We start from the raw sequence: 12,684 nt of genomic DNA, 5'->3' as shown, positions 1-12,684 counted from the left end.
CTTAAAATGCTTAAAATAAATAAAAGTGTAAACTGGTCATACATTATAAACCTTATATATCCAAGCCGGCCAGCGCCGGCTCGTGGCCCAGCTGTCTGAGGCGCTGGAATTGGTTTTGAAAGTCGTAAGTTCGAATCCCCGAGGGTACATGTGTTTTTTTTTGTAAGTTGATTTTTTTGTATGCGGCCGATCTTTTCTGAACTGAGTTCACCATTTCTGGGCCGTAACGTTCACTGCTCCACGAGCGAGATCGCAGAACGCGCGCATACTGACAATGACGCACTCGCGTGTTCTCGTTGGCGTGCTGTTGCCACAAGCACCGACTGCTTGCGGGCAGTGGGCCCAGGCCTGAATCAGCACACCCTTGGCCTGGTACGAACTAGCTTTTTACGAACAGACATGAGTGAGGCAAGCTCCGAATATGCGGGAAAAGCGCATGGCATTTGAGAGTCTGCGGTGACGCGGAGGGCGTTCATCCACTGCGTAGGCCTCGTCTAGTGATTTCTACGATTCCAAGCCGCCCTGGGAGGTTTAGCTTAGACATCTGACAGCCGACAACATGGCAGAAGCGCGGTACGGCGATAATTGAGAAATCGAGAATGCCCATCCAACAACGCCATCAGATGTTAAGTATGTTGTTTTAAAAAACCGAAACCGAAACCGAAACTTTTGATTGCTAACCTTGGGCATCGTCCAATCACGGTGCCCCCCCCCTCCTGACGTCGCAGCCTTTAGTTGGTGCGGACGCCGCAAACCACGCATAGTAGTTTTTCTTCTTTCGCGCTTTGTAAAATAATTGCCGATTTGTCAACCGGATAAACGATGAATAGTGTGTTAATTTGAGCCAGTCTACACAGTGCAAGCAAAAACGGGAGCTTGACAAATTCACTTCAGTGTCCCTTTAATGTCACACCTGTCATATTCCGTTCCAATCTCGCTGAGTCGTTCCGAAGTTAAGTTGAACCCGTTTTGTCAGCTTCCAAATTTCTGCCCCGTAGGTGAGTACCGGTAAGATGCCGCTGTCATCGCTTGCTTTGTCCACTTTCTTCATCGTCGTTTTTTTTGTGGTTGCCAACATGTCGCCAAACTTACTCCTCGCGCTCACCACACTTTTACATGTTTAGGATGGCCCCTACAAAGACGTTTTCGACTGCAGAAAAGCCCCATGCGCAATTCCTTAGGCTGCAGGTCAATGGCCTCAGGCGGCGTCTCCAGACTACCAGCAATTAATCATCCACACATGTCACACCTTGAACCGTCCTACAGTAGTTATCCTGTTCGTTGCAGCCAGGCCCGCTATGCCATATCTGAAACTCTCCGCATTATGGTTGTGCAGCCAGCTCTGCGGAGAGAAAAGGAGAGCTTATAACGAGTTTACCGGCACACAACAACACGGTAAAACTACCTGCTGAATCTGGGTAGCTTCTTGATAAGCGCCCTATTGATCCATCTTATCGGGAAGCAGCCTCCCAAGCAAACTTTCGGACTCCCTTCTTCGTGTCCCTCGCTACTGGCCCCTTTCCCCCTGTAGCTTCAATCTATTAGAAAGTACAAGAACTAAACATAGTGTACATCACCGGCAATATGATGTTGAAGACTTCCGCGCCCCACATGCACAAAGGGTTTATTCCAAATCCAACATAATCTGCACATTGCTGATGTACCTCACCCTATATACCACTCTGCATCGGCCCCTCGTACCCACCATCCACATCTTTATAAGCCCAGTAGGAATTGCCGCACAGGAACCTGCACCAACGAAATACCATCAGCCACTCTAAAGTATCTTTACAGGCACTACGCCTAAACCATGTGAATAAATTTAACATCCGTCATGCCGACATTCCTAAAATCTCCACCAAACTACACTCCCTGCTTGAAAACTGTTTAGCACTGTCGTCGCATTATAGTAGATGCAAATAATGTATTAGAACGTGGATATAGAACATTTTCCAAAGTGCCGAGGCCCCCTACCCGCTTTGGTGGTAAAACACGCCCTTGGTGGTAATGCTCTTCTTCATCTGTGTGACATTCACTCGTGGCGTCATGGCATCGTGGCTTCGCTCGTGGCGTACGGCACGTTTGCCCTCGACAAAGCATTTAAAGGAAATCCTTGTGGCGCACGAGCACTGTCTGTCATAGCCAAATTCCCCGAACTGCGAAAAGGCAAACTCAATATGGAGGTGCATTTCCTCAGCCTCCCCCCCCCCCCCTCAAAATACGTTGCACAAATACACTGCATTCCAACCGAGACAGAGAAAATCGTCTAAACGGCCGAAGCCTGAATTTGCGCTGTGCCCTAACAGCCCCCGAACACTCCGTAGGCATGCCCCTGCCGTACATCAGCGAGGTCCGCCGAGGGCCTATGTGCCCATATACAAAAACTACAAAGGAGAAATCCCCATCCGGGCAACGAGACATCGCAAAAACACACATCGGACCACAAGACATAACAGCCTGCCAACTACATAGGCGCTTTACCCAATCGAAAAAGGAGAGAATTTTTTAACCACCTCGAAAGCACTCTCAATGGCATATGTACGTTCAGCCTCCTCCGCTCCTTGGTCTGTTTTAAAAACAGCAGAACCGGCAGCATCTCCATCATTCACAGCCCAATTGACAACCGCCCCCGCAGGGAAGCAGAGGTTCGTAACTTTATGTTGTGTACCGGGAACACAACTACAGAAATGCTCTACATACCACTAATCACGAACTGTAAACCCACATCTCGACGCCCTCTTCACTATCACCGAGTCAATTTCTGCTGCACAACCTTCCTCCGTTTTTATAAGACCTAACAATACTACCTTTTCAGTTATATTATACCCCAACAATATATTATAATATGCAAATTTCGCCCCAAGTGTGGGAATCCTGGTACGTTACCCCGGGAGTTCTTTTACAGTTGTTCCCTCACTCCATATTAGTAAAAAGTAGAAAGGTATACTAACCCGCCAGGCAGAACGGGGGAAATTAAGTCAAAAGGGCACACAAAGCAGCGACCATCAGGGTGCTTTGTCCCTACAAACAGCTCTTCGTGGAGTTGGTCCCCAAAATAACCAATATTTGGTCCACATAAAGTGTATTTCTCCTCAAAATTCGAGGCGCAATGATATTTCTGCGGCCGCTCTAATGTGCGTTGCAGTGTTATTTGCATGAGAATTTCGTGACTGGGATTGTTACACGCAACTTTCACGGTCTTTGTATGTTCATCCTCGCAGTCTCGGTGCAGTTCATGACGGAGATCCTCCGCAAGGCTCTGATCCATATCACCCAGGTGCTGTATCATGTCCTTGGTCAGCCGGTAATATTATGAGTTACCTCGACCTTGGACCGAGTCGCCACCGCTTTTCTCTCTGCAGTGTGCAACAAATGCAATACGTCTTACGGTAAGACCGTAGTTTCCACTCTATATATTGTAATACTTCTACAATGACTTGCCACTTTTTGTGGCATTGTAATCGGTGCCCCGAATTTACAGTTGTTTCAATGCTTAAAGGAGATTCACGAACTAAATGCGAGACGCTGGGTTGTGAATAAAATTCGCGTACGGCCAACGCAGCCTACTTTTATTTTTAGGATGCACGCAAACTTCGTACTGTTCGAAATGATTGTCGGGGATATAAAACCTGCACCTTGGGGTGAAAAAAGCATCTTCGAATATGTAATTTGCTTTTAATCTCTTTTTCATGAAATCATGAATTACCAACAGGCTGCTATTCATGTAGAATTCACATTTGAACGAATATACAAATATCTCAAATAATATCGACTGAAGCTACGTTGGTTCCAGCCTGCGTAACTACCGATTTTCACTAGAACCAGGTGTGCACAACGCTTCCTGAGGAGCTTCAGGATCTTGTGACAATAAAGCAGATTTTCACACGTCATTGCCTCGCTAGTATCGCTGGGGAACAGTTGGGGAACTGTTACACGACGAGGTGAGATTGGCACACTCTCTTTCTAGTGACAATTGAATAGCATCGGCTTCTAGGCGCACTCGTACTTTGGCAACGTTTTAACGAGAATTTTCTCTTCCTTGACACAAACATCTAACTTTCCTATGAACATCCCAGTGACTTTCTGGGCCATTCTCACGAAATTGGGTGCAGCATGGGTTGCAGCCGAATGTCCAATCTTTGCTGTTGGATAGCTTGCTCTATATTTCACAACACTTTGAATGCCTGATTTTTTCACGTTACGACCACGATTTCTTTTATATAAATCAATTTGGAGGAGGTTCACCAGTTACCCTTCCCCTGGGTTTCGTGTGAAACCCAGCAGTACTCGTGCCAGTGTAGGAAAAGCAGCGGGGTAGTAAAAGGAACCCCCAGAATCCGACGTAAACACCGGATGTGGGAGAACATGCCAACATCAGTAGCAGCCTGACACAGAATATGTGTCGTTGAATCAAGATACCCCGTGAGTAAGCTTTGGGAATACTCTTGGGTTCAGAGACGGGGCACGTTTTTAACTTAAGAAATATCTGCATACCAGTCCAGATTGCAGAATATTGCAATGCCAGTTTGCATTTTCACCTCAATGACCTTGTATTCGAGGAGGCGGAGATGGTGGAGGCCGCAATCAATATTAAATTTGTTGGCCAAAATGTTTCCTGGCATGCTGCCAAGTCGGTCGTTCTGAATGAGTGGTTTGTATTTTAAGCCCTCAAAAATGCATTGCCCTTTTCCGGGGTGAAACGTCCAGTAGTTCCCGAGTGCTTATTTTTGTGAGGGTGACCTAAAAAAAGAACCTATTCTTGACTCGCTATCTTGTTTCCTCATTCAACCAAACAAAATATGCAGTGTACGGAAGTTTCTTTGCTGCTGATACTGGCCGCAACAATAATTAATAGCTGGACATCATAGTTAACTGCAGCACGATAGGCAACCATACTTAAAGACAGCTAGGCATTAGGTGCTAGGCGCGAAATCGGGTTACTTGATCCAGCTTGCGTGAATACTTACCCAAAGCCAAGATGGTTTTCAGTCTCATACAAAATATCAGGAACTTAAAACATTTCTTTTTAATTGCAGCAATATAAACAAGTGATTTTATTAAAGTCTGCGAATTATACAAACGGTATAGCCCCTGTTTTTTTTTCATTTATTGCAGGCTCCGTGGACAGCCTTGCTGGAAAACTACACAACAATCTTTAGCAGATGAAGACAGGTATCCAGGCGAGCTACTAGCAGCAAATGAGTTTTGCAGGAACGTTTTTCCCAATCAGAAGGATGTAACAGCTGATTTGGTACGTTTAGTTTATATTTTTGACGCCTGAATTATTGGGCCCTCTTGTCAATGTTACCGATGACAAAAGCGAGCGAAGCCTTCCTGTATAAACAAGCGTAAAACTGATCTGGCAAGGCTCTACAGGCGCACAAATAGTTTGAGGGATATTATGTATAGCTTCGTTACTTTAAGACGTTTGTGGGAGTGAAACGAGGGTTTATTTACGAGGCCACTGCAGTACCGTCTCTGAGCGTGGAGTTCGTGCCCCGAGTCGACCAAAAGCACGTCATTCTTCTCTTCGTCCCGCCGGTATTCTCGGGGGCAGGATTCCCCTGAGATGTAGCAGGGCCATTTACAGTGCGCAATATTCGATCAGTTCGGTCGCGCCACATTTCTTCCGCTGTAGATGAAGCCCGCCAGTTGAGAAAATCGGGAGACCAAGCTTGGTTTAGCTTGACCGGCGGCCATACGCTGTGAGGAGTGGAATGACGTAGCTCATGTCGCATACACGGGCGGCGATAACAAATGGGCCAGTGTAACATGACACAAACTTATTACAGATCCAGTGCCCTCTTAATGAAGTCTCTACAAATCACCCTACCTGATGATACACAATGCTGAGGAACGTCTCATTTCTGTTTCGACTGAAACAGGGATGTCAGATGCCCAGGCGAGCTAATCAGTGGGAATCTTCGGCCAGGCATGGAGTGTTGGCAGCCGGCACTTCATGGCACAGCAAGAAGAGTACGATGATGGTGCCCAGAAGAGTCCGAGAAGTGTGCGCCTAGACGAGGTGGATGGGAATAAATCCGGTTGTTTTATGGTCGGCAGTGCTAAACGCGTAGGTCATGAAGGGTAGTTCTTCAGACCAGGCTTTATGTTCGACGAAATGTGCATCTAAATTATGTTGAGAAGTGTGCCATTTGTGTGTTGAACTATCCGTTGGTTTCGTGATGGTACGCTGTAGCATGCCAGAACTGCGAAGTACAAAGGAGAAGTAGCTTTTTCACAACACCCGCAACAAACTGGCGGCCACGATCACTGATAAGCTCATTCGAAGTGACGTGCTTCAGCGTCACAAATTTCTGCATGAGCATAAAAACAGACGCTGCTAAAGCAATTGCGACCGCCGCCCTTTCTGCATTGCGCGTCTGGTGGTTGACGCAGAGGATGAACCAGGGGTTTCAAGCTGACGTTTGTAGAAGTGGACCAACGAGATTAAAACTCACCATCTCAAAAGGAGCAGTCGGTGGTTATACAGGATAGAGCAGGCCGGGTGGTGCGGCAACAGAAACCTGTTGCGCTGACACGCTACTCAACTGGCGACGTATTTTCCTATCGTGCGCGGCATATTGAATGAGTAAAAGCGCCCTTGTGACGGCGTGATGAGTGAGCAAACTCAAGCTGCCCGGGCGTCATCATTCGCCGCCACGAGCACGCCATTAGTATTCTTCAGCCAGAATAACAATAAAAGTGATTTCGAGAAGCCTGAAGTGTTGAAAATTTAATGAAAAAGTCTGTTCTGGAAATAAACGGTTTTGAGAAGAAATGCCCTGGTAAGAAACTCTTCTGGAACTTGCTGTTGCCAACTGTTTGTAGCTTCAGAACCGTCGTCGTTGTCATGATGCGGTGCGGGCGCTGAAGCTCTCGCAAATAGCGGGGATATTTAGGCCAGCTCTTGGAAGGAGGGTTGAGCATGGCGGCGAAGACAAGTGGAGGTTTATGACAATGAATATATTGCCACAGCACAGTGTTGCACTTGGCAACGTGGTGCCCCAGCGTCCTCACTACGGCCGCAGGTAACCTTTCCGCCCTCTAGACTGGCCATAGAATATCGAAAATGTCGCCATGGAGTTTGCGTGTGCCAGGCAGTCCTTCGTCTTCTCCTTGCCTTCCTCCGCTGACCCCATCCCTATTCACGATGATGGTAGTTTTCATTAAAATTCGGCGGCACTTACGCTCGCCGTTTTCTTTATTTTCCTTTTATATTTGAGGCACCTAACCACACCTTTATATCTTAAAGTTCTAAAAGTCACAGCGGTCATGTATCTTCGGCGTTAGAGATGCCTTGCCTCGAAGGACCTCCTTTTTAGGGGATATCTCTTGTGAACCTGATAGGCTTTTCGTTCTCATAAACTGCACACTGAGGCATCAGTGTAAAACACTTTTCTTTAAAATGTTTAATTTTGTGGACTGCGTAGGCTGAGCTTCAAAATAGTTACGAGGAATTATAAAAGTAGCAATGCGCCTTGCTTTTTTAGTAGAGACACCAATCTACAGCTCTGAACTTTTTGCAGACGCTTCTTTATCTAAAGAAACCAGGATTTGATTTATGAGGAGTGATTTTGCTTTTCCGTGAGAGTACCCGAAGCGACTTTTATTGGAAGCTCCCCCAATTGTGACTTCTTTTTTTTATTTAGACATCACCCGTGTTGAAGCAATGCAAAGTGAGATGTCAATATCCTGTGTATCAACGTTACAATTGGTATGGTCATCTTCAAACCCTTGTAAGATATGTCTACCTTGATTCGAACGCACTGGATTATATGCCTTGCGGAGACGGATACGTAAGTACAAAAACTATTCAAATATAATGATAAACCTTCTCTTCCCCCTTCCTCGAGCAATGTTGTTTGTTATACCATAGGCTTAGATAACATGGCCATAGCTGTTTTGCCAAAATTTATTGCAACAATTTCAAGGGAGGCTGAACCATGACAAGCTCAATTCATTCTGTCAGTATCAAAAACGTAATACGTGAAAGAGGGAACCCTTTCTCATCCAGCCACAATTATTTGCCCGCGAGAATTTCTAGTGTTTACCCGAAAATGCGTAGTGTTTATAACATATCGGAGATGGACACTAGAATTGGCAGAATGAATGAATCTAAGCTCATTTTCACCTTTTTTTCATGAAGCTTAAACACTACCCTAAATGAATAGTTCGAGAATATTCTGCAATGGTGTCAGATGAAGCATCGATGCGGCGAGTGAAGTCAACTAAATATTGAAATGAAGCAAAAGCACGCGTTTCACTCTCTTGGGGACGTAACAACAGCCTGCGTATAACTTCGGGTTGTGAGATGTTGCGGGGGCGTTCGACATTCGCGGAAACACATCGTAAACGAAAGTAGACGTCTTTTCAGCAACTGAGCTTTCGCTCTCACGGCAGGTGGTTTGGGAATTACGTCTGGTGTCTTTTCATGCTGATATGAAATAACGTTTGTTTTGCTGCGAACACGCGGACAGGGTTGGTGTCACTATAATTTAAGTGGTTACACCTTAGGGCAATCGTTGTAAATTGATTGATTTAGGGTTTAGCGCACCGCCGAACGCAGGCGATGAGGTGCGCCGTAGTGGAGGGCTCCGGATTGATTTCGACAACCTAATGATCTTTAACGTGCGCCGAAATCTCGAACACACGGGTGTTTTTGGTTTTCGCCTCCATCAGAAAAGCTGTCGCCGCGGCCGGGAATCGAACCCGCTAACTCATGCTCAGAACCGCAACGCTTTAGCCACTGAGCCACCGCGGTGGGTCAATCGTTGTAAAAGGAACCAACATTTTGTTAGGCGAGGCACGCTCCCGGCCAATTTTTACGCCGGGAGCCGCAAGACCGGTCTATACCTACGTTTAGCCTGCACAAACATGGCTGCGCCAATAACAACTTTCGTCTTCCGCTGTGCGCTACGGGCTTGTGCTCCCAGCGGACGAATTTTTCGCGATTGGTTTTCTCGGTTAGCACTGCTTTTTTCCCCATCATGTCCTCCTTTTTGTCTGCTGTCTGTGGGCCGCCGGTGGCGAATACCCGCCCCCACATGTGTGCCCGAATACTTATCACATTTTTTAGAAATCATCTGCCTTTTATTACAACTGCAGCAACCACAAGGAAGTGACTGTATCCATGGCTCTGTTTTTTCGTATTTTCATTCTAGTACCCCTACAAATTTCTCTGTTTCATTTCTCTGTTTTTAAGCCATATCATACAAACCTAAAGCACAGAACTCGACAGCGGAAGCAGATCCAAAGTGTTTTGTAGAGTGTGTCTGTTTTCATTCTAGTTAAATTTTCGGCCGTGAAGGCCAATGGCTCGATGCATTTATGCCATCAGCAGCCCCCTTCATTGGTTCCAGAAGAGAAGCAATAAACTTTATTAAGGAAAAATCCTCATCAACTGTAAGAAGTAACCATTGTCGGAGGCAAAACGAATATTTCCGATAAATGTTTTTCAAGCATGCACTCACGCGCAATACTTGAATGGCGAATCTGCTGTAGGTGAGCATTGCCGGAGCCATAGGTCAATTTCAGTATCATTGTTTATTTGTATAGTGGCGGCCTAGCAAACGCCGCCCTACTCATCGAAAAGATCGTCGTCTTCTTCGTGGTGAGTGGTGAGTGCAAAGTCATCCTCAGCATTGTACACTTCTACCAGCTCTTCGTCATCGACTCAGCAAGGAGTGGCACAGTCGTAGCCCTATGTCTCCAATTAGCCATATTGTCTTATAGAGGATGCGGCAGCTGCGGTGATTTCTCCCAAGCAGGGTGTCTTTAAGGCGCTGCCACGCGCGTGGGTTCTGCGGCGGTACCGAGTGCATGCGAATGACGATACGAGGATGAACGACCGAGTGGGGTATGCTGTGATGCGCCTTTCTCGTTCAGAGCAAATGTTGCCCCGATCGCGGTGAACGCTAGAGTTTATTTTCTGTTGCTAAAGCCACTGTTAATATCGGCGACTCGGCGGTCGCCGTGAGGCACGCCCTGACAAGTGTTCGGCATTTTCTTGGTATTTTTGCCCGCAACACCGAACTTACGGCCAGTATGAATAGCTCTTCTGTTAAAAACCTCCCCTGTAGAAAAGTATGCAATTAAAAACACATTTGGGTTTTTGGAGTATGGGAACTGGTTCGGCGAGCCTGAGCCGGGTGCATTAGATCTGGGGCACTGCCCCCCAGGTAGAGGGCCGAGTTAGCTCTGAACCCTGCCGGAAAGGGAAACAGAGTTAGTTTGATGCGTGCTGCGTGACGCATCAACGCGATACCACGTGAGTATAAATTATGCACAGGAGATGCGCAGAGCTACCCATCGGGAGAAGTTATCTTGTGAAGCTTTGCGAGGTCGGCTGTTGAAGCAATGTTTGGGCTAGTCGGTTAAGCGTAGTATCGGCTGGAGCGTGACCTCACAAAATAAATGCCACAAGAAACCAACAAACGGAAATGAAGAAAAATACGCACACACAATGCAGCGGTAATTGGGTATTTGATAATCACTAAGCTTTCGCCTTCAAAACCCATGCATGCAGGTATAAGACTCGGAAGAAATTTTGAGCGAGCTGGGAGCGGTTGGAGCCTTTTCTGCTCCAACCGCTCCTACCTACTCCCTCGTCTCGCCCCCCCCGCCCCCCCCCCCCCCCAATGCAACATTTTACAGGAAACCGATAACTCTGAAATGTCGGCACAAATGTGCGAATATGCGGGCGATCACCATCGCCAAACAGCTGGACGGTACATGGTTCATTGGTAGAAAGGGAGGCACACCGAATGACCGTAACAATCCGTTTGATCTGAATTGCGTTTTCTTCATCCCATTGCCAAGTTTCTCACTCGATACGACGGCTGTAACCGTGTTGTAGGGACCACGCGCACTGTTTACCTTTGGAATTACCCATTTCATCACTGGTCGTTTGTGCGAGAGAGGGGATGATTTATTTTCCGCTGTTGGGTTTTTAGAGACAGAGAGACGAATGGAGGTTGTGGGCTTGCGAGTAAATATACCGAAATGCAGACAGGCACATACCCCGTAAGCGGTCATTTCTTGCCAGACATTCCCCCGAGGCTACAGGCTTGCAAAATAAAACAGGAGTTTTAGCTGACAACTGTTGCCGAGCGACTTAAGAAATTTCTAATCGAAGTAAATAACCGTTTTGTTTAGTTAATTTTATTGCTAGCACAGCCAGCATCAAGAGCTCACATTCCGTCGACTTCACAAAACTGAGGCATTCTTTCAATGGGCATCTAGACACATAAACACATCAAAAAGTTGATTTCCCCTTCATTTGCTTCCATTACGGCTGGCGCCTCTGCAATAAATACGCTATGGCTAGGCATATCAACTGGTTGCTCCATGGCAAATGACGTTAAAACATGGTGAACCGTCTAGGGTCCCAAGCTTCGTCAATTAGTTTGATGCCATTAAGGCGCAGTATTTAGATGAAAATCACTAACCCGCTGTAAAATATCGATGTTTCCCCCGTGCTTCTTGTGTGCCATTTTGTATCTGGGCAACTAGAAGCTAAAGTAGCTTAAGCGAGTACTTTCGTTCGCGCTCCCCGAGCAACATTTTCATTCGATTAGCGTGTGGCTCAAAATCACACACATTCCAAAAATTTTACGGGGCATCCACCTGGCGTTCTGTTCTTAAAAGTGGAAATAATACGCTAGCCATACATATATGCACATCAGCAACCTTATTTATTGTTGTTTAAAGTGACCCACTACCGATTGAACTACATAGTTGGCAATAGATGAACACGGCCTGTGCTTAGAAACAGTGCGCTTTCTGAAATCTTTCCTCCGTCCGCTGCTCTGTTGGAGTAGGGGGAGTGCTTTTCTGGAGTGGTGTTTGTTATGCTCTTTTTATAGGCCTCATTCCTAGTACTCACTCGTATGATTCAATACTATAGGCGCTGGTGATATTAGCATAATCATGAACCCTTCCTGTTGAGTACGCATGCGGTGTTCAATTTTTAGAAACTCAAATGGCAGATTTTCAAACTACTGTAATACGATGCAAAAACACATCAGGGCAGTGTGTACAATTGTTGCACCACGCCTTGTCAGCATTTTGCAGTAAAACAGCGGTACCATCAGCTTCGTGGGTTTGCTCTTTTTCTTTCCCTTTTGTAGCAGCAAAGCTTGAATCTTGTTCATCGAAGGAATAAATGTTCCTAATATTTTCTCACCGCTTCAGGTTTGCATTCGAGGCTTGTGTGTGCAAGAGCCGGTGAAGACATCTAAAAGGCCAACTTTGCCGAAGCCAAAACCGATTAAACCCCAACAACCGCCGTCAACGGTCAAACCAAGAGAACCAGACGTTCCGCTTAAACCTCCAATTTCAGGCCCCAGTTCTCCATCTCCGACTACATGTGAATGCCAGTGCCCTTGCGCGGAGCCCGTAACACAAAGTAGGAAAGACGTTCACTTCCTGTGAGATATTTGACAAACTTCATCAATTTACACGATACGAACAACACAATAAAGTAAACAAAGCTTCAAAGGAAATACATTTTATCAATGTTGTGGTTGTAAAAGTGTCTTTTTATTGTTCCTGTATACGTGGAAAACCCCTTTGTTTTGTGTGCTATGAAGAGGCACCATTTTTGTGCGATATTTTATGTTATGGTGCTTGAATTACTGCCCCACATTCTCACAGCGTGTCACAAACCTATTTTTTACCAGC

At 46.1% G+C, this 12,684-nt stretch overlaps 1 protein-coding gene across 1 annotated transcript in view; it reads left to right on the top strand.

The window, feature by feature from the left end:
• LOC144141429 (A disintegrin and metalloproteinase with thrombospondin motifs like) overlaps nucleotides 1–12,454 on the top strand; it is a 41,744-nt gene extending 29,290 nt beyond the window's left edge. The window contains exons 8-11 of the mRNA XM_077672991.1: nucleotides 3,222–3,389; nucleotides 5,116–5,251; nucleotides 7,653–7,799; nucleotides 12,196–12,454. Coding sequence (XP_077529117.1) covers nucleotides 3,222–3,389; nucleotides 5,116–5,251; nucleotides 7,653–7,799; nucleotides 12,196–12,435 — 691 coding nt within the window. The 3' untranslated portion in view covers nucleotides 12,436–12,454. The remainder of the gene's footprint in view (nucleotides 1–3,221; nucleotides 3,390–5,115; nucleotides 5,252–7,652; nucleotides 7,800–12,195) is intronic.
• Nucleotides 12,455–12,684: the final 230 nt, after the last annotated feature.

This window comes from Haemaphysalis longicornis, unplaced genomic scaffold, assembly GCF_048455015.1.
Source record: "Haemaphysalis longicornis isolate Haplotype H1 unplaced genomic scaffold, Haemaphysalis longicornis Haplotype H1 scaffold_6, whole genome shotgun sequence".
Taxonomy (NCBI): Eukaryota; Metazoa; Arthropoda; class Arachnida; order Ixodida; family Ixodidae; genus Haemaphysalis; species Haemaphysalis longicornis.
The sequence above is the reverse complement of the archived record's forward strand: the minus strand, read 5'-3'. Positions and strand labels throughout refer to the sequence as shown.